This window comes from Lepidochelys kempii, chromosome 1, assembly GCF_965140285.1.
Source record: "Lepidochelys kempii isolate rLepKem1 chromosome 1, rLepKem1.hap1, whole genome shotgun sequence".
In the NCBI taxonomy this organism is placed as follows: Eukaryota; Metazoa; Chordata; order Testudines; family Cheloniidae; genus Lepidochelys; species Lepidochelys kempii.
In genome coordinates, this window is record NC_136380.1 from 219,015,087 (window position 1) to 219,041,891 (window position 26,805).

A 26,805-nucleotide genomic window follows, 5' to 3' on the forward strand; every position below is an offset into this window, starting at 1 on the left:
CGATTAACCCAGGGGTCCCGGCCAATTTGGGGGCTCCCCAGGAACATGTAACTCTGGCCCTGCTCCTCCTATGCCTTGGGGCTCTGCCACCCTGCTCCTTCTCTCCCCCCTGAGACCTTGCCTCCTGGCCAAGTCAGAAGCCAGAGTCTGGCTGTGATAGGGCAACCATACCCCCCCCCCCCGCTTCCCTCCACAGGGACCTGGCCTGAGCCCCTCCTCCCCATGCAGAGTTGTCCCTCCCCCCATGCGGAGCTGGCCTGAGTCCCTCTTCCTCCCTCCTTTCCCCCCGGAGAGCTGACCCAAGCCCCTCAGCCGAGCCCCTCTCCCCCACACCTCTGCGCAGAGCTGACCCAAGCTCCTCTCCTCCACCCCCACGTGCAGCTGACCCGAGGCTCTCCCTTTCCCCTTTCCATGAAGAGCTGGCCTTAGCCACTCACCCAAGCCCCCTTCCTCCCCTGCGGATGGCCGGAGCCCCAACACTCAACTCCCCCCCCCATCCCTTTTTGGCAAAACTGGGAATTTGTCCCATTTGCTCTTTCTAACTAGTGATCAGTTGCCAAGAGAAAATGGGACAAATGTCCAGATTTGCCAAAAAAATCAGGACATGCAGGGTCAAAACGGGACGTATGGTCACCCTACGCAAGGGGTCCCCAAACTCTTTTGGTCATGCCCTGCCACTTACCTGGTCTGCACTGGGTGGGGGCCAGGAGCAGGGCTGCAGCTGGGAGCAGCGCTGGGGCTGTGTCTGGAGCCGCGGCCAGGAGCAGAGCCACGGCTGGGACTGGGGTGGAGCCAGAGCAGGGCTGTGTGGGAAACCTCTTCCTCCCTGCCCCAGGGGGGCTCACCTGGGTTCCCCCCCCCCCTCCGCCATGCCCCTCCGAAGGGGGTGGATTTATTATAGTGAAAGAAAAACCCATTTAATCACTGTAGTAAATGTGTATACTATAGTGGCATAGCTGCAGTGCAATAGTTCTTGTAGTGTAGACATGCCCATAGCATGGAATTCCTGCTGACCTAAGTTTTCGTTGTCCCTATTTTACCACACTGGCAAATCCCCTGATTGGATTATTGAAGTCTTGGGTTCTAGTCTTACAGCATCACCTCCACATCCAGACCCCCACACAACTGACTCCCAACTAACTGCACCCAGACCCCCCTGCTGAGACTCCCACACCCAGAACCGTCCACTGAACCCCAACCACCTTCACCCCTGCAGAGTCCCATTGCCCCTGCACCTGGAACACTTCCCCCCCGCCCCCACGAGCCTCTTTGCATCCAGATCCTCCCACACCTAGACCCCATATTGAGCTGCCTGCACCCAGATTGTCACACACAGAATGCTCTCACTCAACACATGGATCCCCCCAAACTGAGCCCCTCCACACTTGGATCCTGCCTGGTTGAGCCTGCCTTCCCCACACCTGGTGTACCTGACACAGAGGGCAGGGCCCCAGGGTGTTTCTGGGGCAGGTCCAGGCCTTGTGCTGTGTCAGGGTTGGGTGCAGCCTCACCGCTGAGTCCGTGTCCTGGGGGTTGGGGGAGCTGCAGTATGATCTCCCACCTTCCTGCAGCCAGTGGCCTGTGCTCCCCACTGCCATACTGGAGCCCCTCAAATAAAACTTGCAGAATTTTAAAATATTGTGCACATAATTTTTAATTTTTTGGCGCAGAATGCCCTCAGGAGTAAACTCCTAGATCAGTTGCTGAAGTGAGCAGATTCCTCTTTTGGCTTCTGACACTTCTCCTGCATGGTGATGGATATGTTTTTACTAGGTGTGAGCATGTACTGCTAAATATGCTGTTTGACAGTAGGTGTCAAACTGCTCCCCCCAATACTAGTAACTCCTGGAGTTGAAGAGTTCCACTTGTATTGACAGCATTTTAGGTATTTTGCTACTGCAAGTGTTAAAGGCAGTGGACCTCTTTAATATCAACACAACCTATTTTCATCAGTGTTAGGGGGTGCTGGGCGCAGCCATGTTTGACACCTAATTGCCAGATATCACTCATTTTCAGCATGGATGCTTATCTGGAAGACACAGGCTAGTTTTGAACTGAACTGGGGCCCATTAAAATGACACACAATGAAGTCTGGAGGTTTGGTTACAAAATGGTTGTCCCTTTTCCCAACAACATAATTAAAGAAGACCCTGCCATGATTACTATTAGGGTTAAAGCTGTTTACAGCTGAGTCAGAGTCTGTTGACTTGCTTGCTTTTGTAATGTAGCTGCACTCTTACAGCTTGTCTTCATGTCTTCAAGCTGCAGCGGCTGTGGTGTTTTAGTGAAGATGCTACTATGCTGATGGGCGTACGTAATCCACCTCCCCGAGAGGCGGTAGCTATGTTGATGGGAGAGCGTCTCCCCCGTCTGCACTGGGGGTTAGGTCGTTACAACTACATGCCGGGGTGTGGATGTAGTTATACTGATATAAGTTTGTAGTGCAGACCTGGCCTTAGGGTATTTCTGCACTGCAATTAGACACCCATGACTGGCCTGTGCAAGCTGATTTGGGCTCATGGGGCTTGTACTATGGGGCTGTTTAAGTGCGGTGTAGATTTTGGGGCTCTGACTGCAGCCTGAGCTCTGGGACCCTTCCATCTACACTGCACTTAAACAGTTCCTTAGCACCAGCCAGAGTCAGCTGGCAAGGGCCAGCCACAGGGTTTTAATTGTGGTGTAGGCATAGCCTTAGTGTACTGTACTTTATTGACTATAAAATGTTATTGTTTTATTTACTGTTTCTAATAGCTAAGGTTTTTATAAATGTGAGAAAATACCATTGTTTTGACTTCACAATTTTTTTTCATTCTGTTGAAAGAACATCTCAGAAAAGTACCCCCTAGGCAAATTACACTGTACAAATAGCATTGTAACAGCTTGATCCAAAGTCCATTGAAGTAAATGGAAAGGCTCCCATTGACTTCAGTGGGTTTAGGATGAGGCCCTAAGAGCATAATAACACTGCTAAGCAATGAAACAGCCAAGTAAACAAATAAGAGAACTCACCTTGCCATTGCACCTGTGGTGTAACGGTGGACAAAATCGCAAAGAAAGAAATGCACAGATAAGGCTAATCCTTTATGTGCTAAAAGCACATATGGCATTGTTAACCATGCTTTCATAAATATAAACGGAAGGCTAACCACCTTTAAATCCCTCCTGGCCAGAGGAAAAAACCCTTTCACCTGTAAAGGGTTAAGAAGCTAAAGATAACCTCGCTGGCACCTGACCAAAATGACCAATGAGGAGACAAGATACTTTCAAAGCTGGAGGGGAGCTGTCTGTGTGTTGCTTTTGCCAGGACCAGAACAGGAATGCAGGTCAGAACTCCTGTAAAGGGCTAATAATCAATAATAATAAAGGGCTAATAATCAATCTAGTTAGATATGCATTAGATTCTGTTTTGTTTAAAAAGAAAAGGAGTACTTGTGGCACCTTAGAGACTAACCAATTTATTTGAGCATGAGCTTTCGTGAGCTACAGCATCCGACTAACACGGCTGTTACTCTGAAACCTGTTTTGTTTAAATGGCTGATAAAATAAGTTGTGCTGAATGGAATGTATATTCCGTTTTTTGTATCTTTTTGTAACTTAAGGTTTTGCCTAGAGGGATCCTCTATGTTTTGAATCTGGTTACCCTGTAAGGTTTCAGAGTAGCAGCCGTGTTAGTCTGTATTCACAAAAAGAAAAGGAGTACTTGTGGCACCTTAGAGACTAACCAATTTATTTGAGCATAAGCTTTCGTGAGCTACAACTCACTTCATCGGATGCATAAAGTGGAAAGTACAGTGAGGAGATTTTATATACACACAGACCATGAAAAAATATACATTGTAAGGAGAGTGATCACTTAAGATGAGCTATTACCAGCAGGAGAGTGGGGTGGGAGGAGAGAAAACCTTTTGAAGTGATAATCAAGGTGGGCCATTTCCAGGAGTTAACAAGAATGTCTGAGGAACAGTGGGGGCGGGGGAGGGAGAATAAACAAGGGGAAATAGTTTCACTTAGTATAATGACTCAACCACCCCCAGTCTCTATTCAAGCCTAAGTTAATTGTATCCAATTTGCAAATTAATTCCAATTCAGCAGTCTCTCGTTGGAGTCTGTTTTCGAAGTTTTTTTGTTGAAGGATAGTCATTTTGAGGTCAGAAATCGAGTGACCAGAGAGACTGAAGTGTTCTCCTGCTGGTTTATGAATGTTATAATTCTTGACATCTGATTTGTGTCCATTTATTCTTTTACATAGAGACTGTCCAGTTTGACCAATGTACATGGCAGAGGGGCATTGCTGGCACATGATGGCATATATCACATTGGTAGATGTGCAGGTGAACGAGCCTCTGATAGTGTGGCTGATGTGATTAGGCCCTATGATGGTGTCCCCTGAATAGATATGTGGGCACAGTTGGCAACGGGCTTTGTTGCAAGGATAGGTTCCTGGGTTAGTGGTTCTGGTGTGTGGTTGCTGGTGAGTATTTGCTTCAGGTTGGGGGGCTGTCTGTAGGCAAAGACTGGCCTGTCTCCCAAGATTTGTGAGAGTGATGGGTCGTCCTTCAGGATAGGTTGTAGGTCCTTGATAATGCATTGGAGAGGTTTTAGTTCGGGACTGAAGGTGACGGCTAGTGGTGGTCTGTTATTTTCTTTGTTGGGCCTGTCCTGTAGTAGGTGACTTCTGGGTACTCTTCTGGCTCTGTCAATCTGTTTCTTCACTTCAGCAGGTGGGTGTTGTAGTTGTAAGAATGCTTGATAGAGATCTTGAAGGTGTTTGTCTCTGTCTGAGGGGTTGGAGCAAATGCCGTTGTATCGTAGAGCTTGGCTGTCGACAATGGATCATGTGGTGTGGTCTAGGTGAAAGCTGGAGGCATGTAGGTAGGAATAGCGGTCAGTAGGTTTCCGGTATAGGGTGGTGTTTATGTGACCATCGCTTATTAGCACTGTACTGTCCAGGAAGTGGATCTCTTGTGTGGACTGGTCCAGGCTGAGGTTGATGGTGGGATGGAAATTGTTGAAGTCATGGTAGAATTCCTCAAGGGCTTCTTTTCCATGGGTCCAGATGATGAAGATGTCATCAATATAGCGCAAGTAGAGTAGGGGCATTAGGGGATGAGAGCTGAGGAAGCATTGTTCTAAGTCAGCCATAAAAATGTTGGCATACTGTGCGGCCATGCAGGTACCCATAGCAGTGCCGCTGATTTGAAGGTATACATTGTCCCCAAAAGTGAAATAGCTATGGGTGAGGACAAAGTCACAAAGTTCAGCCACCAGGTTTGCTGTGACGTAATCGGGGATACTGTTCCTCACGGTTTGTAGTCCATCTTTGTGTGGAGTGTTGGTGTAGAGGGCTTCTACATCCATAGTGGCCAGGATGGTGTTTTCAGGAAGATCACCGATGGATTGTAGTTTCCTCAGGAAGTCAGTGGTGTCTCGAAGATAGCTGGGAGTGCTGGTAGCATAGGGCCTGAGGAGGGAGTCTACATAGCCAGACAGTCCTGCTGTCAGGGTGCGAATGCCTGAGATGATGTGGCGCCCAGGATTTCCAGGTTTATGGATCTTGGGTAGCAGACAGAATACCCCAGGTCGGGGTTCCAGGGGTGTGTCTGTGCGGATTTGTTCTTGTGCTGTTTCAGGGAGTTTCTTGAGCAAATGCTGTAGTTTCTTTTGGTAACCTTCAGTGGGATCGGAGGGTAATGACTTGTAGAAAGTGGTGTTGGAGAGCTGCCGAGCAGCCTCTTATTCATATTCCGACCTATTCATGATGACAACAGCACCTCCTTTGTCAGCCTTTTTGATTATGATGTCAGAGTTGTTTCTGAGGCTGTGGATGGCATTGTGTTCTGCACGGCTGAGGTTATGGGGCAAGTGATGCTGCTTTTCCACAATTTCAGCCTGTGCACGTTGGCGGAAGCACTCTATGTAGAAGTCCAGTCTGCTGGTTCGTCCTTCAGGAGGAGTCCACCTAGAATCCTTCTTTCTGTAGTGTTGGTAGGAGGGTCACTGTGGATTAGTATGTTGTTCAGAGGTGTGTTGGAAATATTCCTTGAGTTGGAGACGTCGAAAATAGGATTCTAGGTCACCACAGAACTGTATCATGTTTGTGGGGGTGAAGGGGCAGAAGGAGAGGCCCCGAGATAGGACAGATTCTTCTGCTGGGTTAAGAGTATAGTTGGATAGATTAACAATATTGCTGGGTGGGTTAAGGGAACCATTGTTGTGGCCCCTTGTGGCATGTAGAAGTTTAGATAATTTAGTGTCCTTTTTCTTTTGTAGAGAAGCAAAGTGTGTTGTAAATGGCTTGTCTAGTTTTTGTAAAGTCCAGCCACGAGGAAGTTTGTGTCAAAGGCTGGTTTTTTATGAGAGTATCCAGTTTTGAGAGCTGATTCTTAATCTTTCCCTGTTTGCTGTAGAGGATGTTGATCAGGTGGTTCTGCAGTTTCTTTGAGCGCATGTGACACAAGCTGTCAGCATAGTCTGTGTGGTATGTAGATCAGAGGCTCGTTCACCTGCACATCTACCAATGTGATATATGCCATCATGTGCCAGCAATGCCCCTCTGCCATGTACATTGGTCAAACTGGACAGTCTCTATGTAAAAGAATAAATGGACACAAATCAGATGTCAAGAATTATAACATTCATAAACCAGCTGGAGAACACTTCAGTCTCTCTGGTCACTCGATTTCTGACCTCAAAGTGACTATCCTTCAACAAAAAAACTTCGAAAACAGACTCCAACTAGAGACTGCTGAATTGGAATTAATTTGCAAATTGGATACAATTAACTTAGGCTTGAATAGAGACTGGGAGTGGTTGAGTCATTATACTAAGTGAAACTATTTCCCCTTGTTTATTCCTCCCCCTCCCCCCCCTCACTGTTCCTCAGACGTTCTTGTTAACTCCTGGAAATGTGCTGGAAATGGCCCACCTTGATTATCACTTCAAAAGGTTTTCTCTCCGCCCACCCCACTTTCCTGCTGGTAATAGCTCATCTTAAGTGATCACTCTCCTTACAAAGTATATTTTTTCATGGTCTGTGTGTATATAAAATCTCCTCACTGTACTTTCCACTTTATGCATCCGATGAAGTGAGCTGTAGCTCACGAAAGCTTATGCTCAAATAAATTGGTTAGTCTGTAAGGTGCCACAAGTACTCCTTTTCTTGTTACCCTGTAAGGTATTTACCATCCTGATTTTACAGAGGTGATTCTTTTACTTAAATTAAAATTCTTCTTTTAAGAATCTGATTGCTTTTTCATTGTTCTTAATATCCAAGGGTTTGGGTCTGTGTTCACCTATGCAAATTGGTGAGGATTTTTATCAAGCCTTCCTCAGGAAAGGGGGTGTAGGGTTTGGGAGGATTTTGTGGGGAAAGACATTTCCAAGCGGGCTCTTTCCTTGTTATATATTTGTTAGACGCTTGGTGGTGGCAGCAATAAAGTCCAGGGGCAAAAGGTAAAATAGTTTGTACTTTGGGGAAGTTTTAACCTAAGCTGATAAAAATAAGCTTAGGGGGTTTTTCATGCAGGTCCCCACATCTGTACCCTAGAGTTCAGAGTGGGGAAGGAACCTTGAAACATGCACATTTTTCATATTTTGTTTACTGTTATCCTATTACAGTATTGTATTCTGCCTCCTTAATCAGAGGTTTGATGGAGCTAGTAGTTGCTGGTGGCCATTTTGGTCTTTGTTTTAGAAAAGTTCAAGAGTTTAACTGAATAGATTTTTAAACTGATTTTGGTAAGCTACTGCATTCTGCATAGGTAAGGCGTAGCTTCTAGCCTTTGCGGCTCCTGAGAAACTAACTTAATGTGACAGCATGGTGTAGTATTCTTACTGAATCTGCAGATAGATGGGAAGAGAAGCAGCTATAAGAGCCTAATCATGACAACTCTGTCAGTGTTGTTACCTGTTTCATTAACGATCATCATAGCAGAAACATGCAGCCACTTTGAGATTTTGGGTGAAGCATAAGTAGAATATCACACCTTTTCCCCCAGTCTGATCCCTGATTTTAAGATTTTCTATGTTTGTTTTTCTCATGGGGGAAAAAAAACTTTACTATTTTAACTAGTTCTGTTAGGTGTGACCTGAGGTATGCCTGGAACACAACCAAACACTAAAACATTGCCAAGAACTGTTTTACAATAGCCTGGTACCTTTGGAATTGTGTTTTTAAAATTAAATCCAGTCAGAGTTTGTTCCCTGTCCCCCTAATATGTTAAGTAGCTAAGTCTCCAGTACAAAATGATGGCCTGAAATATTTCTGTTTTAAAATAAAGGGAAAAAAAAGATTTATTGTAGCCAAAAATCTTTTGTAATTGTAATTTGTAACAGTTCTGATGGCTCAAATAACCAAACAAATTTTGCAAAATCTTTGTAAAAGGGTCTTCTACCAGCTCTAGATTCTGGACCTGCTCCCACAAGAGTTTATGGCAAAACCCCCATTGATTTAATTGGGGAAAGGTTCTGGTCTCTGTAAAATCCAAGCCCCAGGCTGAAATTTGTTCTTGATGTATAACTGCTTGAAAGCAAAGATCTTTAATTGAAATGCTGGTTCAACCTCAGTTTACAGTGTTTAAAAATAGGTGTGCAGTTCTATAATCTGGGTCCGTACAGAACTGATTATGTAGAATGCTTTGTGGCAATCCATCTAAATATGATCGTGCTGAGAATATCCGGTATCTGCCAATGAGAGAGTTGTTTTAGTTCTGGGAGAAGATCTGACACTTCTCACTCTTGTTGCGAGCGCTGCACATCTTCCCAAGAGTGAATTAGTAAAATTACATCAATCATATTGTAAACTAATAGGCTTTACAGTTTGAGATACCGCCTTGCTGAGATTAGTCATGGGTATTGTGAAGAAACATTTGTAAAACACTTTTATGATTAAAAGTATTGTTTATTTTTGTTAAAACTTTGTTCAAATATCTCTACAGATTCAATTGTCTTACGCTGGTATCAAATAAGTAGAGTAAGTCACAAATAAGATCATATTATTAAATATGTAACATCATGGAGAGTTGAGGTAATAGGACTGATGACCTATTCCTGTTAGTTAACTCAGCTCTTTATTTATTGGAGTTGCTTTTGTTTGTGCTTCTATGCTGACTAAAAGTAAACTCTAATAGACAACCCACATCCAGCTTATTACTCTTATTCTCTGATTCCCTTTGAATGCTGTGTTTATTGCTCAAGGAGGTGTAACTGCTGGTGCCACATTAATATGACCTCTGATTTGATGCCCTGGAAAGTGATAAGGAGTGCTGTGGTAACACTTGCTGTCAGATTCCTGAAGTGACAGTGCTTTTATGACAGGAATGTGCCATGGGATCCTAGGAACTTTAACTTCCCGTGCAGAGAAAAGTGGAACTATGTTAAGGTGCCCTGGGATTTCTGTAAAACAAATAGCGCTCACAGTGGAGACCAATAAAAGAGTTTACCAGTCAACAGCCCAGTTCACATTCCCATCAAAATTGAAGGATGTGCCAGGACAGACAAGAATTTACGTGACAGACTGATCCAGTTTGTTGAATTAATTAATACGTAACAGGACACAGTCAATTTTGAAATCTAGTCACTTTTCAACTCAAAATCTAGTTGGTTTTAAAATGCATTAAGTGACACCTCACCTGAATTCCCGTTTCTGATTATACAGAGGAAACAGTGAAAATATACATGAGTGCTATCAAGTGCACAAAATAAATAAGCTAAAAAAACCAAGGGAAACCATTATTATTATTTGACCTCTCATTTAATAAATTCATAGATTTTTTTAAGGCCAGGGGAGGGGGGCATTATAATTATCTAGCTAGTCTGATCTTCTGCATAACACAGGCCATACAGCCTTACTCAGTAATTTCTGCAGCAAACCTATAACTTCTGTTTGAATTATACCAGACATTATAGAACTAGTGTTGCCATTTTGGCCCAAGTGGTTAGCCAGTATTTGGGCTGTGTTTTTTCAGTTAAGAGAAATCCTAATTGCAATCCTGTTTATTTGCAAGGAATAAATGCAAAGTCCTGTTTTAGGGCCACTCTCACAACTGCTTCTCTCAGTTTCTGCTGGCTTTCTGCCTTACATAGCTATATTAAATCAATCCCCTAGTCCCTGTATTTGTAATCAGTCCCAGGGAAAACTCTGAGCCCACACAGTTTAGCTCTGCTTAGCTTGTCATGCAGCCCACTGCCTTGGGTGGTAGCTTCATACTGTTTCAGATATCACTACACAAAGGGATATTTAATTGTTCTTTCTGTTTAGTTTAGCAAACCCAGCAGCTTTAATCAGGTATGTAATTGTTTATAGATCAAAGACTTGCTTGATGGCAGCTATTAACACCTTTCAGCATAAAAATACTTGGTTTTGATTTAAAGACTTCAAGAGACAGAGAATCTACCACATCCTTAATTAAGGTATTCCAGTAGCCATTAATCCTCACAGTTAAAATTTTTTAACCTCATTGCTAGTCTGAATTTGTCTAGCTTCCGCTTCCAGCTATTGGATCTTGTTATGCCTTTGCTCTGTTAGATTAAAGAGCTATTCAAAATCTCTTGCCCACATAAATACTTGTAGAACAGGATTAAGCCAACTCTTTAATTTTCTCTTGAATAAACTAGAATGAGCTTCTTAAGTATCTTGCTATGAGGCATGCTTTCTAAATTATATATCATTCTTGTAGTTCTTTTCTGAACCCTGTTCAGTTTTTCCACAATCCCTTTTGAAGTGGACATAATGTTTCAGTAATGATCTCACTAACTGCATATTCAGTGGTAATACCATCAACCTATTCCTGCTTGATATTCTGCTGCTTATATATCCAGGATTGCATTAGACTGTTAGCTACAGAATGCTATTGGGAATTCTTGTTTAATTGGATATTCTTTATAACTCCTAAATCCTTTTCAGTATTGCCACATTCCAGGATACAGTCCCCCATCTTCTAGGTGTAACCTGCATTCTTTGTCCCTTATGACGTGTTTTCATACAGCCAAATACAAATGTTGTTCATAAGAGCCCATCTTACTAAGCAATTTAGATAGGTTTGTATAACTAACCTGTCCCAATAATTATTTACCATTTCACCAATTTTTGTTGTCTGCTCATTTTACCAGCAATGATTTCATATTTTCTTCCAGGTCATTGATAAATATATTGAATAATATTGGGCCAGAAAAAGATTCCTGCAGAACTCCACTAGGTACACCTCCATTGAATGTGATTACCCAGATACAATTAGTTTTTGTGATCTATCACTGAACCAGTTTTTAATGCATTTATTATGTTCTACATTGATTTGATATAGTACTAATTTATAAAAAAAATTATAGTCTTTATGTGCCATAGTGAAAATAGATCAAGATAGGAGAGAGACGCTCAAGAGATTTAGTTGCTCTCTTCACTAGTATCAACCGCATATGATGTGGCATCACATCATCTTATCAGCATATAAGATTAGTGTTGAAAGAGACCTCAGGAGGTCATCTAGTCCCACCCCCTGCTCAAAGCAGGACCAACCCCAACTAAATCATCCCAGCCAGGGCTTTGTCAAGATGGGCCTTAAAAACCTCTAAGGATGGAGATTCCGTCACCTCCCTAGGTAACCCATTCCAGTGCTTCACCACCCTCCTAGTGAAATAGTTTTTCCTAATATCCAATCTAGACCTCCCGCACTGCAACTTGAGACCATTGCTCCTTGTTCTGTCATCTGCCACCACTGAGAACAGCCTAGCTCCATCCTCTTCAGAACCCCCCTTCAGGTAGTTGAAGGCTGCTATCAAATCCCCCCTCACTCTTCTCTTCTGCAGACTAAATAAGCCCAGTTCCCTCAGCCTCTTCTCATAAATCATGTACTCCAGACCCCTAATAATTTTCATTGCCCTCCACTGGACTTTGTCATTTGTCCACATCCTTTCTGTACTGGGGCCCCTGAAACTGGATGCAATACTCCAGATGTGCCTCACCAGTGCCGAATAATCACTTCCCTCAGTCTGCTGGCAGTGTTCTTACTAATACAGCCCAGTTTGCCGTTTGCCTTCTTGGCAACAAGAGCACACTGTTGACTCATATCCAGCTTCTCATCCACTGTAACCTCCAGGTCCTTTTCTGCAGAAGTGCCGCTTAACCAGTCAGTCTCCAGCATATAGCAGTGCGTTACTCTGCACTTGTCCTTGTTGAACCTCATCAGATTTCTTTTGGCCCAGTCCTCCAATTTGTCTAGGTCACTCTGGACCCTATCCCTACCTTCCAGTGTATCTACCTCTCCCCCCAGTTTAGTGTCATCCACGAACTTGCTGAGGGTGCAATCCATCTCATCATCCAGATTGTTAATGAAGATGTTGAACAAAACCTGTCCCAGGACTGACCCCTGGTGCACTCTGCTTGATACCAGCTGGCAACTAGACATCGAGCCGTTGATCACTATCCATTGAGCCAAACGATCTAGCCAGCTTTCTATCCACCTTATAGTCCATTCATCCAATCCATAATTCTTTAACTTGCTGGCAAGAATACTGTGGGAGACCGTATCAAAAGCTTTGCTAAAGTCAACGTATATCACGTCCACTGCTTTCCCAGTACCCAGAGACCAGTTATCTCATCATAGAAAGCAATCAGGTTGGACAGGCATGACTTTCCCTTAGTGAATCCATGTTGTCTATTCCTGATCACCTTCCTCTCCTCCAAGTGCTTAAAAATGGATTCCTTGAGAACCTGCTCCATGATTTTTCCAGGGACTGAGGTGAGGCTGATGGGTCTTTGTTCCCCAGATTCTCCTTCTTCCCTTTTTTAAAGATGGGCACTATATTTGCCTTTTTCCAATCGTCCGGGACTTTCCCCAGTTGCCACGAGTTTTCAGAGATAATGGCCAATGGCTTTGCAATCACATCAGCCAACTCCCTCAGCACCTTTTGGATGCATTAGATCCGGCCCCATGGACTTGTGCATGTCCAGCTTTTCTAAATCGTCATTAACCTGTTCTTTCACCACTGAGGGCTGCTCACCTCCTCCCCATGCTGTGTTGCCCAGTGCAGCAGTCTGCAAACTGACCTTGTCTGTGAAGACCGGGGCAAAAAAACCATTGAGTACGTCAGCTTTTTCCATATAATCCGTCACTAGGTTGCCTCTCCCATTCAGTAAGGGTCCCACACTTTCCCTGACCATCTTCTTGTTGCTAACATACCTGTAGAAACCCTTCTTGTTACCCTTCACATCCATTGCTAGCTGCAACTCCAGTTGGGTTTTGACCTTCCTGATTATACCCCTGCATGCTTGAGCAATGTTTTTATACTCCTCCCTAGTCACCTGTCCAAGTTTCCACTACTTGTAAGCTTCTTTTTTGTGTTTAAGATCACTGAAGATTTCTCTGTTAAGCAAAGCTCGTCGCCTGCCATATTTGCTGCTATTTCTGCACATCGGAATGGTTTGTTCCTACGCCTTCAATAAGGCTTCTTTAATATACAGCCAGCTCTCCTGGACTCCTTTCCTCCTCATATTAGCCTCCCAGGGGATCCTGCCCATCCATTCTCCGAGAGAGTCAAAGTCTGCTTTTCTGAAGTCCAGGGTCTGTATTCTGCTGCTCTCCTTTCTTCCTTTTGTCAGGATCCTGAACTTGACCATCTCATGATCACTGCTTCCCAGGTGGCCATCACTTCTGCGTCCCCTACCAATTCTTCCCTGTTTGTGAGCAGCAGGTCAAGAGAATCATGGCCCCTCTTTGGTTCCTCCAGCACTTGCACCAGGAAGTTGTCCCCAACACTCTCCAAAAACTTCCTGGATTGTCTCTGCACTACTGTATTGCTCTCCCAGCAGATGTCAGGGTGATTGAAGTCCCCCATGAGAACCAGGGCCTGTGATCTGGAAACTTCTGTTGGTTGTCCGAAGAAAGCCTCGTCTACCTCATCCCCCTGGTCTGGTGGTCTATAGCAGACGCCCACCACGTCACCATCACGCCCATCACATCACCCTTGTTGATTTTGCCTCTAAACTTAACCCAAAGACTCTCGAGGCTTTTTTCCAGTTTCCTACTGGAGCTCTGAGCAATCATACTGCTCTCTTATATACAGTGCAAATCCTCCACCTTTTCTCTCCCGCCTGTCCTTCCTGAACAGTTTATACCCATCCATTACAGTGCTCCAGTCATGTGAGTTACCCCACCAAATCTTTGTTATTCCAATCACATCATAGTTCCTTGACTGTGCCAGACTTCCAATTCTTTCTGTTTGCTTCCCACGCTTCTTGTGTTCATGTACAGGCACCTAAGATAACTAGCCAATTGCCCTACTTTCTCAGTATGAATCAGGAGGCCTCCCCTGTTGCACCCGCCTCCTTGTGTTTCCTCCCGGTATCCCACTTCCCCACTTACATCAGGGCTTAGGTCTCCATCCGCAGGTGAACCTAGTTTAAAGCCCTCCTCACTAGGTTAGCAAGCCTGCCTGCGAAGATGCTCTTCCCTCTCTTCATTAGGTGGACCCCATCTCTTCCTAGCAATCTTTCTTCCTGGAACAACATTCCATGGTCGAAGAATCCAAAGCCCTCTCTTGGACACTACCTGCGCAACCATGCATTTACTTCCACAAATCGATGGTTCCCTACCTCAGCCTTTTTCTTCAACAGGGAGGATGGACGAGAACACGACTTGTGCTTCAAACTCCTTTATCCTTCTTCCCGGAGCCACATAGTCTGCAGTGACTCGCTCAAGATCATTCTTGACAGTATCATTGGTGCCCATGTGGAGAAGTAGGAAGGGCTAGTGGTACGAGGTCTTGATCAGTCTCGGCAGACACTCCGTCACATCCTGAATTCTAGCTCCAGGCAAGCAACACACTTCTCGAGTTTCCTGGTCTGGATGGCAGATGGATGACTCCGTCCCCTTAGGAGGGAGACCCTGACCATCACCACCCGTCGTCTCCTCTTGGGAGAAGTGGTCGTGGAACCCCCATCCCTAGGACAGTGCATCCCATGCCTTCCGGTCGATGGGGTCTCCTTCTGATCCCTTCCCTCAGATGACTCTTCCAAACCATTCTTAGCCGTAATACCTATACAGAGAGCCTGAAAACGGTTTCTTACTTCTATCTGCTTTGGGGATACATGGGTTCTCCTCTTTCTTCTGGAGGTCACATGCTACCAATTTTCTTGGTCTCTAGTCCTTTAACCTTCTCTTCCAATATAGAGACCAGCTTGCACTTCATACAGATGAAGTCACTTCTATCCTGTGGGAGAAAGAGAAACATGGTACATACTGTGCAGGTCACAACAGCTGATTGTTCACTATCCATATTGTCTTCCTTCTAAGAGCCTCTTCAGATGTTGTATTTATTGCTCACAGAAACCTGAAAGGCAAAAAACTCTGTGGGAACTCCCCCCAGGCAAAATCCCTCTGTTTGTGTCTCGTCTGTTCGCAGCTCTCTCAGTTCACAACCATGGTGATGGAACGTGGCTAAAGGGAGAGAAAGAGAACTGATTTTTTATCTTCTTGGGGTTTGTCTGCACGCAGTTTCTGTACAGGTTTGATTAAATCAGGTTTTTTGCACTGATTTTCTGTGCGTAAAACAGGCTTTATACTCTACCTGTCACTATGGTGTCCAAGCACCTAAAGGGACAAGAGAAGAAATGTGTGGTGTTCCTGTTCTCAAGGAGCTCAGCAGCCAGACAAACAAAAGTGTGGGCAGATGAAGGTGATTAGGAGAATATTCCTAGTGCATCCCACCCCAATTCCAATAAATACATCCATAATACATGCATGCATAAATTCATTCATTTAGATGTGACCAGGATGAAAAATCTGTATTGGTATTGATTCAAAAACAGAAGGTCTGGGGGTCCTTTGTTAGAAAACTTCAAAATTCTTGTTGCCATTTACTGCATTTTATAAGATTTCAGAGTAACAGCTGTGTTAGTCTGTATTCGCAAAAAGAAAAGGAGTACTTGTGGCATCTTAGAGACTAACCAATTTATTTGAGCATAAGCTTTCGTGAGCTGCATCCGATGAAGTGAGCTGTAGCTCACGAAAGCTTATGCTCAGATAAATTGGTTAGTCTCTAAGGTGCCACAAGTCCTCCTTTTTTTTTTTGCATTTTAAAAGAGTTTAAGATTATTCTGAAGCTAGATTTTATGCAGTCTCTCACTTATGTATTGGTCTTTCCCCCAAAGGGAAGGGGAAGCCAGCAGAGTAATTTAGACCTTTTTGCAGAGATGAGTAAAGAGCTGTGAACAGGCTCCCCCTTCAGCTCCTGGAAACCCTAGCGGATAGGCTCTCTATGAATTACGCAGCACACACAGTCCACCAGGGTACTGCCATCAGATGTTGTTATTGCTGTTTATGTTCCAGGTACATCGCAACACAGCAGCAGTTGTGTGGAGCCCCCTTCTTCCTCCCTGGCTCAGCCTTTTATACTGCTTGCTTTTTCTTGGAGCTATCCAGCTGGTGAGCTAATTACCTCATAAACTCATCTGGCTCCCTACAGTTGCAAATGATCCCTTCTTCCCTTCCAAACCCAAACTACCTAAGCCCTTCCTACTCTAACTACACGCAGTGCTCTGGGTGTTTTAAGTGACCAGGGTGCTGGCTTCAAAAGGGCACAATTATAGATCTAACCGCACCCTGTCACAGGCTTCTGCCTGGGACATGACTCCTATCAGGAATTGCTTTGCCTACCTCTTGGCCCCAGGAAGTACTGGATGATTTAAAAAGTCAGTTACCATTCTAACTATGAAGATGTTTCATGATTCTGCTTAGACCGAAATCACTGAGGTGTTAAACATGATCCCAAATATCCACTGTAAAATTACTCTGCATCAAGGAATGTCTATACCCCATTGTTTTGTGAAGATTATTTTATACATAGAATCGTAGCAATTAAAGGTAGAAAATAAACATCATCATTCAGTCCATCTCTTTGGTTGAAGGTAAGTGCCCTAGAGAGTTGTGAATAAATTTTCAGATTCAAGATAAGTGTATTTGAAATGTCTTGTATCAGTATATAGTATAAAGCCCTTACTAGAACGTGTGTAAGTTTTGTGTAGCGGCTTTTGGGGCCAAATTACGTTTCCTATCTAAAAGATGGCATGTTATTACTAAATTTTGCAAATTTTATTCCTTCTGAGCAAAGCAAGAGGGTAATTCTTTATTTTTCTGTTTATAAAACTGCATCACCCAACTCTCTCAGGGAGCTGTGTGCAGTATAAAAGTGCTTGTGTTGAACAGTATCCATGCACAACCATCTTCCCACCTTCGATGAACTTACCCTCAATCAGGCAAAACTCAAGGACTTTATGCTCTACACATAGACTTGGGGGACCAAAGTGAGAAGTGAATTCCAGTTGAAAATCCTCCACCAAGATCAGTCTCCAGGCCCCACAAGTTATTGGGCTTGCTGCTGGAAACCTTGGGTGAAATTCTATGGCATGTGTTATGCAGGACATTGGACTAATTGATCATAATTGTCTTCTGGCCTTTAAAATCTATAAATCTTAATGAAATCAAATATTCAGTGACAATCTTAACTGAGTAGCATAGCAAAATATATAAAGAATGTTTATTGTATGGAAGGTTGCGTTGATATTCCAGTTTGTATTGTATATTGTACAATTTGATAAATAGTATGTAATTCCATTAAATAGCCCCTACATTTAGAGACTATTTTATTGCATGGTCAACTACTCAGAAGTCAACAAATTTCAAAGTTCAAATTGAATGTGGAATGTTAACTCTGCCTTTTCTTGCATATGTATAACACAGGCTCTAATTACATAATTACATACTGTTTTCAAAATAATACACTATTTCCCTTTTTAAAAAAAAACAGCTGGGAACATGTGCATGTTGTAATACTTCTTTAATTTTAGAATACTACTTGGTTATGTATAACTGACCTCTTACCTAATGGATGCTGAATCTGGGAGTTATGTATGTTACAGGTAACTATGTATACCAAGAATAGTTATGAAAGAGGCAATTGATTTCATATTATACTTCATCCATTATCAACAAATTTATCATCCAAATTCTTATTGCAAAATTTCTGTTTCTGGTAATGATGTAAAAAGCAGGCTGGGCTCTGATTTCAGCTGGAGTTTTTGACATTGGCAGTTAAAAAGAAAAACTTCTTACTTATCATTGGAGCATGTTTGACCTGGAAGGCAGTGAGGAAGACAACATGGAATCCCACCATTTTGCTGTTTTTCTCATTTTTAATGTCCAACCACACTTTAATATGCCTTTTAGTAAACGTGCATTCTGCATTCTTCTCCATCCCTACTTGGTATCCATGGTTATTCTTGGTCTCCACTTCCATTCTACACCTTTGATTATTGCCCACCTTCTCCAGAGCCAGAGGCATCATTCAGCTCATAGGGCAGTTAGAGGGGGTTCCTTGAATTTAGTGAAACTGAAGAAAGGAGTCATTGGGGGCAGTTTCTTTGTAAGTGATTGGGACACACCAGTGACCACAGTACCGTGGAGAGATTTGGAGTGAATATAGCATGTGCTCTGTTGCAGAGGGTTAGGGAGAAAAAGGGGAGGGGAAGTTACTCTGAATACTGACACGTCACAAGTACCATGGGCTAAGCTAGGAATTGCTTTCTAGACCATACTCCTGTATTCAGGGCAGATTTGTTGTTTTCCTCATTTCCGATAGACGTTTAATTGCTCTTACTGCAGACAGGAGTGTTATGTGCAATAGGGTATGATGTGTGCAATGCAGTACTTGTGCACTGATACGTCAGCGGAGCATTTGAATATGTTGTTTCTATGGATTTGGTTGGAAGGATTCCCTTTTGAAGCTGGTTGAGTCAGGGGCTGAATTAGTGCACTGCTCGCATTCCTCACTGATATGTGGGAGTGCCTCCACATAGTCTTTTTCTGTTAGATTAGTATCAGCAGTTTATCCATTTGAGCTACTAAGAGAAAAAGTTAGTGTAGGAAAGGAACAAGGAAGTTCTGTTTTCCTGGCTGTTGGGTTGGACTTTCCAGACAACCAGGGAGTGGGAAGGAGTCAAGGAATGGGCTAAATAAAAAGTGAGACTTTTTTTATATTTACCATATAGATGCTCTGATACCCCCTGCCCTCTTCTACGATTCACGTGGATTCCTCTATTCTGTGATGGGAAAGGATTGCTGGGCTCCTTCACTGCAAGTCCTTTTCACAGAAGTGCTCTTAATCTGTTAAAGGTGACCTGAAAAGGAGACAAAATTGTTCCTGTACTCTATGATGCAAAAAGATGACTTGTGAAAGTTTTTCTTTTTGTTTCTTCCTTCCTTACCAGGGGTGGGGGGATGTTGGAATAACCACCCACCCACCTCCATCACACTTGGTTTTTTGCATGCCTTCTACATTAGGAAAATCAGATCCTGACTTTCTTCTTGTTATTGAAGGACTTGAATCATCATTGGAGGACCAGAATGGAGACATCACAATAGATTGATCCTGACTGTTATCACTTCCAACCCTTAATTAAGTAATGAGGAGTGTTGAATGTGAGGGCTAGTCTATTCTGCAGTAGTGGTGCTGTTCCAGTCTTCAAACATAGCTATAAAGTTTTCACTTGACATAGGTTTTGTTCGAAAGTAGACACGAACAACATAATTAAAAATGATTTTGATCCCCATTGAAAATTGGGGTAATTGCAGCTCAGAGAGGTCATTCCCTATTCTTCACTGGCAGCATTATCCAGCTAAAAATAAATGTTGGGATCTTATATGTCTAACATAAAAAACAAACAAAAATCTTTTGAGGTTTCATTTTTCCATCACAAAGAAGCAGTGAAGAGTGCAAACATAATGTTAGTTTGTGTCCACACTGCTATTTTTTAAATAAAAATAATTACTTAAGACAATGTCCAAAAAGAAAAGGGGTGGGTGTGGGTGTGTGAGTGAGAGAGAGAGAGAGAGAAATGGAAAAGTGACCTTTATCTAATACCATGGTTCTCAACTAGGGATACACATACCCCTGGGGGTAAGCAGAGGTCTTCCAGGGAGTACATTAACTCATCTAGATAGTTGCCTAGTTTTACAATAGGCTACATAAAAAGCACTAGTGAAGTCAGTACACACTAAAATTTCATACAGACAAAATAAGAAAGTAAGCAATATTTCAATAATAGTGTGCTGTGATGCTTTTGTATTTTTATTAGGGCGGTCAAGCAATTAAAAAAATTGTGATTAATCGCACAATTAAAAAAATCACGTGATTAATCGCACTGTTAAACAATAATAAAATACTATTTAAATATGTTTGGATGTTTTCTACATTTTCAAATATATTGATTTCAGTCAAAACATAGAATACAAAGTGTACAGTGCTCACTTTATATTTATTTTTTTATTACAAATATTTGTGCTGTAAAAAACAAAAGAAATAGTATTTTTCAGTTCACCTCATACAAGTACTGTAATGCAATCTCTTTATCATGAAAGTTGAACTAACAAATGTAGAATTATGTACAAAAGAAACCTGCATTCAAAAATAAAACAATGTAAAACTTTAGCTCTGACAAGTCCACTCAGTCCTATTTTACAGCTTCTAACCAGTGTGTGTTTTGTCCATGCCAAAGGTAACCTTTTCTATCACTAGTGTGTTCTGTATGTGAGCATGCCAAGTCTTCATCACCCACCGGATTTCCACATGGCAGCTACTGCATATCTTGCTGTATTCAGCAAATGTGTTACAAAAATATCAATTGTTTAAATTGTGTGCATCCTTCAACAGAGAGCCTAAATCTGTTACTATAACCATAGCAAGTATCCTTCAGGTCATTTGTCCCTCTCTATGCCTATAATGTCCCTGACTGGCTCTTTTATGCTACTTTTCTGGATAGTCATCACGATCTTCTCCATGCCCTCAATTTTGTACTCAAGATGCTACCTATTCCTGGCTCTGCAGCTACTGAGCTCAGGATTCACTTTCTATCTGAGGCTATTATCAGTCCAAAGTCATTGACCTAAGTGAGGATTTCTCAAATGTTTTATGGCTAAATTACAGAAATAGGAAGTGTGACAAAATAAAAAGCAGTTAAACACAGATAACCCTCAGACTAAGTTCATTAAAATATGATTAGATGACACTCTTCCAATTTGTCCACATCCTTTCTGTAGTGGGGGGCCCAAAACTGGATGCAATACTCCAGGTGTGGCCTCACCAGTGCCGAATAGAGCGGAATAATCACTTCCCTCAATCTGCTTGCAATGCTCCTACTAATGCAGCCCAATATGCCCGTAGCCTTCTTGGCAACACGGGCACACTGTTGACTCATATCCAGCTTCTCTTCCACTGTAATCCCCAGGTCCTTTTTTGCAGAACTGCTGCTTAGCCAGTCAGTCCCCAGCCTGTAGCAGTGCATGGGATTCTTCCATCTGCATTTGTCCTTGTTGAACCTCATCAGATTTCTTTTAGCCCAATCCTCCAATTTGTCTAGGTCACTCTGGACCCTACCCCTATCCTCCAGCTTATCTATCTCTCCCCCCCAAGTTTAGTGTCATCCGCAAACTTCCTGAGGGTGCAATCCATCCCATCATCCAGATCATTAATGAAGATGTTGAACAAAACGGGCCCCAGGACTGACCCCTGGGGCACTCTGCTTGATACTGGCTGCCAACTAGACACTGAGCCATTGATCACTACCAGAAATTTTGTGTGTGTTTCACTTAAGCTCAGAGCAGATTCTGGCACAATAGAAGAACTTTCAAATTCCTTCTTAGCAGGCAAGCTACTATTCTCAGCAGAAAAAGGCTAGGATTTCCCTCCCCTTTCACAGCCTTCCTCACTGGCTACAGACAAAGCAGGTGTATTAGACCCATACTTTCCCTAGGACCTGCCTATAACATTAACATGCTTAGACATGGCTACAATGTTATTGCCTATTAAAATATCAGTGAGTAGCAAATTCCTAACGCCAACCACAACCTCACCTAACGATAGAACATTTCAGTACTGAAATCATCAATTTTTATACATCAGGTCAAATTCATATCAAAACTGGGTAAATACAGTCTTTTGCGTATCATGATTAGTGATCCTGGGCAATCCACAAAGAGGAAAGAGCTGGATTGAGGAGCCAGCGAGTGCAGAACTCTGAGATGTAGATATTTGTGGGAGAACCAGGACCACAGTGAATTACTTTGAAGTGTTAAGCATTGAAGCAGCAAACTGGCTCATGACTCAGCCAATTTGCATCCGATGAAGTGAGCTGTAGCCCACGAAAGCTCATGCTCAAATAAATTGGTTAGTCTCTAAGGTGCCACAAGTCCTCCTTTTCTTTTTGCGGATACAGACTAACATGGCTGCTACTCTGAAACCTGTCAGTATTGAAAGTTGCTTCAGTATTGCTTCAAGAACGTGGTTAATACATAGCTTAGTCTTGTCTAAACTGCACTATAAAAGTGAGTTTTTAAACATCTCAAAGGGCTGTTGTAACTGGGTCTCACAGTATGGTAAAAAGTATATTGTGGGATGGCAGTTAGTTTATAAACTTGTTTGTTCTGGAACTGTGTCTTGCTCTGTAGAGCACCACATACACTTACAGTGCTATGTAAATGATTTTTCCTAGCAATAATAGGGTTTTTTTCTCTTTCCTTTTCACAGTATTTTTGAAGATGAAAGTGTGAAATTGCGACAGCTGAAACTAGAGAACCAGGTAAGTGGATCGGCAGTGCAGAGGCTGACAAGTGTCACTATAAGAGAATGGGCAAAACATCAGTCTCCAGGAATTTACAACCACATTTTACATTGAGTCTGAGTTTGCTGCTGCTTTATTCTGATAGAGAAGGAGAGGCAAATGTTTGCACTTCTTCCTTCCCCACATTGTGCTTCTTGGATGCACCTGATTCACTGCTGTGCTTTATATAGTCTTTACACCAGTGAAAAGTGGGTGTAAAACACCAGCATTTTACACCCACTTTGCACTGGTGTAAACAACTGCAAAAGGTGCAGAGCATCTCCCATTGCACGTGAGACCATGTGTGGAGTAAAACAAAGACAGGGTGATGCATGTGATATAAATGCTTGGAATGATGGATAGAGACAGATTAGAATTAATCGCTACCATTTGCCTTCAGGGATTTTCTGGTTATCATTAGTTTAGGGGTCAAGCTTGCCGTAGGTTTTGTTTTGATTTCCTTGATATTTTGTGTCTCCTGCAAGTGTTGTTTTATTCATTTCATTAGGATTCATTCATCACAAGACTGAGTGGATCAAAAGAGAGGAGGAGAATTAATCTCTGCAGGGAATTATCCAGTTTAAACATCAAAGCAGAAAGAAAAATACTCTCTAAACAGTAGAAAGAGCGACTGCCAGCAACTTCCTTTCTTTTTCTAAATACAACCCATTTTTGGCTTAGCATTTGATTTGGCAGAAGAGCAGGAATTGTATCTCTTTCCAAACAGCTGATTGATATGCAACTTGCTGAATGCCCAGACCACCATACCCTTTAGGGCACTTAGATAAACATATTCATACTTACTCTTCTGCCCTGTGAAATTTAAGATGAGTATAGGTTCATACAGAGGCGGATTAAGGTTTGGTGGGGCCCTCAGCCAGAGCACGTAGTGGGGCTGCTCCCCACCCCTTCCGCCTACAGCCCCACCCATGGCCACATTCCGTTCCACCCCTTCCCCCCGCGCCCCCACCCTTGTTCCACCCCATTCCACTCCCCCACCCATTTGCTTCTTTCTGCCCCCCACAAAGACTGGAGAAGCTCTGTCCTCCCCGTCACGGCCCTGGGTGGGCAAGGAGTGAGAGCTCCTCCAACCCTTAGGCCACGGCAGGGAGTGAGAGCGCCTCCAATCCCAGGCCGCAGCTGGGTCTGGGCGCTGGGACTTTGCCTGGCGCTTCTGCCAAGGAGCAGGGGCGGGGTGGGGGGACTTTCCTTACCCACATGGCGCTTCTGCTAGGGAGCTGGGTCAGAATGTGGGGGCTTTCCCCGCTCCACCCGGCATTGCTACAGGGGTCAGGGCATTGGGGCTTCCCCTGCCCCACCCAGCGCTGCTTCTGGGGCTCTGGGCTTCCGCCATCTGGTGGCGGATTTTTTCGGGGGCTCCCCCAATTGGCCAGGGCCCCTGGGCATGGGTCCCATAGGCCAAGTGGCTAATCCGCCACTGGGTTTATATATTTTTGAGGTCAGAAATCCATTTTGATAATCTAATCTCACTTCCTAACACAAGGCTTAGCGCATCACCCAATAATTCTTGTACAGAATGCAATAACTCATGGATGCACTAGAAGCATATATTATAAAAAGGCATCCAGTCTTGATTTAAAAACTCCTAAGGGATGAAGAATCTGCCACAATCTTTGGTGAGCTGTTCCAGTGGTTAACTGCCCTCACTTAGATATTTGTGCCTTATTTCTAGTCTGAATTTGTCTTGCTTCAGCTTCCAGCCATTGAAGTGTGTTCTACCCTTTGTCTCTAGTATCAGATATGTTGTTTCTGTGTAGGTATGCATGGCCTTATCTAAAGGTATGTCTAGACTGGCAGAGTTACAGCACCGGCAGTTACATTGTCACTCAGAGAGCACTGAAGGGAAACCAGTGTTGTATGTTCACACTGTCAGCTGCCTGCACAGTAGCATATTCACACGTGCAGCACTTGCATCGGTATTCAGAGCTGTGCGCTCTGAGCAGCTATCCCACAGAGCATCCCTTCCTCTTCTGCCGTTAAGAGTTGTGGGAAGGCGGAGGGGGTCACGGGGCATCCTGGGTTCTGTCCCAATGCTCTGTGATGCATTGGTTTGCATCCAGCAGTCCATGTGCTTCCATCCGCATTTGGCGCCATCTTTCAACAGTTTGTGTACTGCGTGCTCTGCCTCTTCGGTCTGCAGGAATGCATCTCGCACTGTTGACCAATATGCTGCTCGCTCTTACTAACATGTCACAAGTGGCAGTGGAGTTATTCCATAAACTACAAAGGCAAGAGGAGTTTGACATTGATCTCGCCACCTGTAGTAGCTCCGACACGAGATTGCTTGTGGCATTCATGGAGGTGCTGACCACAGTGGAATACCGCTTTTGGGCTTGGGAAACAAGCACTGAGTGGTGGGGTCAGATCGTCGTGCACGTCTGGGATGATGAGCAGTGGCTGCAGAACTTTTGGATGAGGAAAGCCACATTCATGGGACTGTGTGATGAGCTTGCCCCAGGTCTGCGGTGCAAGGATACGAGAATGAGAGCTGTCCTGCCGTCGGAGAAGCGCGTGGCGATTGCACTGTGGAAACTGGCTATTCCAGACTGCTACTGATCGGTCGCTAACCAGTTTGGAGTGGGAAAGTCGACCGTTGGACTTGTGTTGATGGAAGTGTGCAGGGCCATTAATCGCATCCTGATCCGAAATACCATGTCTATGGACAACATGCGTGACATTGTGGATGGGTTTGCACAAATGGGCTTCCCTAACTGCGGAGGGGCGATAGATGGCACGCCATTCCAATTCTGGCACCAGACCACCTAGCCATGGAGTACATTAATCGCAAGGGGTATTTCTCAATGGTTCTTCAGGCACTTGTGGATCACCGTGGATGTTTCACGGACATTAAAGCGGGCTGGTCCGGAAAGGTGCCTGATGCACGCATCTTTTGGAACACTGGCCTGTTCAGGAAGCTGCAAGCAGAGAGTTTCTACCCAGACCAGAAGATCACTGTAGGGGAAATGGAAATGCCCATTGTGATCCTGGGAGACCCCACCTACCCCTTAATGCCATGATTTATGAAGCCATGCACGGGGCACCTTGACAGCAGCAAGGAGCGGTTCAACAACATGCTGAGCAAGTGGAGAATGACTGTTGAGTGTGGTTTTGGCAGTGTAAAGACCCACTGGTGCTGCCTATATGGGAGGCTGGACCTGGCTGATGACAACATTCCTATGCTTATAGCCGCGTGGTGTATGCTCCATAATATTTGTGAAGGGAAGGGTGAAAGCTTCACTTAGGGCTGGACTGCTGAGGCTTAGTGCCTGGAGGCTGAATTTGAACAACCAGAGACCAGGGCTTTTAGAGGGGTGCAGCACGGGGCCATAAGGATCAGGGGTACCTTGAGGCAGCAATTTGAATCTGAAAGCCACTAATATTTGTTGCTGTGCTCGGGAGTGCAGTGTTTGTTATGCTAGGAGGTGATTGTGATTGGTGCAGACGATGCACTGTGAAGGTTTAAGAAAATTGCTTGTTGCTTTGCAGGGTTCTGTTTACTTTCAATTACTGGAATAACAATTGCTTTTAAACCAAAACAATTCTTTGATAAAAGACAACAAGCGGAGGAGAGAGACAAACAAAAAACACATCAGCACTGTGAGGGATGGGGGATGGGAGGGTCCTAGGACGAGGTGGGGTCTCGGGACGGTTAAAGATTTGTGTATATCCAGGTATCATATGCAGCTTTGTCCTTTGGAGTACAGTGCCAGCCTGCAGAGGGACGGGTGTTGAGTGCAGTGGGTACTGGGAGTCGGCAGGGCTGGCCTGTGATGGGGGAGGCGTGGAATGCTGCGGGTACAGACTGGAGCCAGGAGGTTTATAAGAGCGTGTTGGCGGGGTCTGGGGGGCGCATGGGAAAGAGTTTTGCGACAGCGGCTGCAGGGGAGGGCGGGCGCAGAGCTGCTTGGTTTGCTGCACTAGTAGCGCCTGGAGCATGTCTGCTTGGCGCTCCGTAACATTTAAGAGCCGCTCCATGGCTGCGTTCTGGTGTGCCACGTTGTCCTTTTGGTCCCTCTTCTCACTGTCCTTCAGTGCTTGTTTTTCGGCCGCACAGCACATCGTGATATCACGCAGAAAGTCCTCTTTAGTTTTTTGTGGCTGCTTTCTAATTCTGTGCAGCCGTTCAGCTGGTGATAACA

The 26,805-nt window shown here is 44.0% G+C and overlaps 1 protein-coding gene across 3 annotated transcripts in view; it reads left to right on the forward strand.

The window, feature by feature from the left end:
* TULP3 (TUB like protein 3) overlaps positions 1 to 26,805 on the forward strand; it is a 78,674-nt gene that overhangs the window by 11,995 nt on the left and 39,874 nt on the right. For 2 of the 3 annotated variants that reach the window (XM_073314058.2, XM_073314066.2), the window contains exon 2: positions 22,573 to 22,624. The exons of the other annotated variant lie outside the window; for it this stretch is intronic. In XM_073314058.2, coding sequence (XP_073170159.1) covers positions 22,573 to 22,624 — 52 coding nt within the window. The remainder of the gene's footprint in view (positions 1 to 22,572; positions 22,625 to 26,805) is intronic. 3 annotated transcript variants of the gene reach the window in all.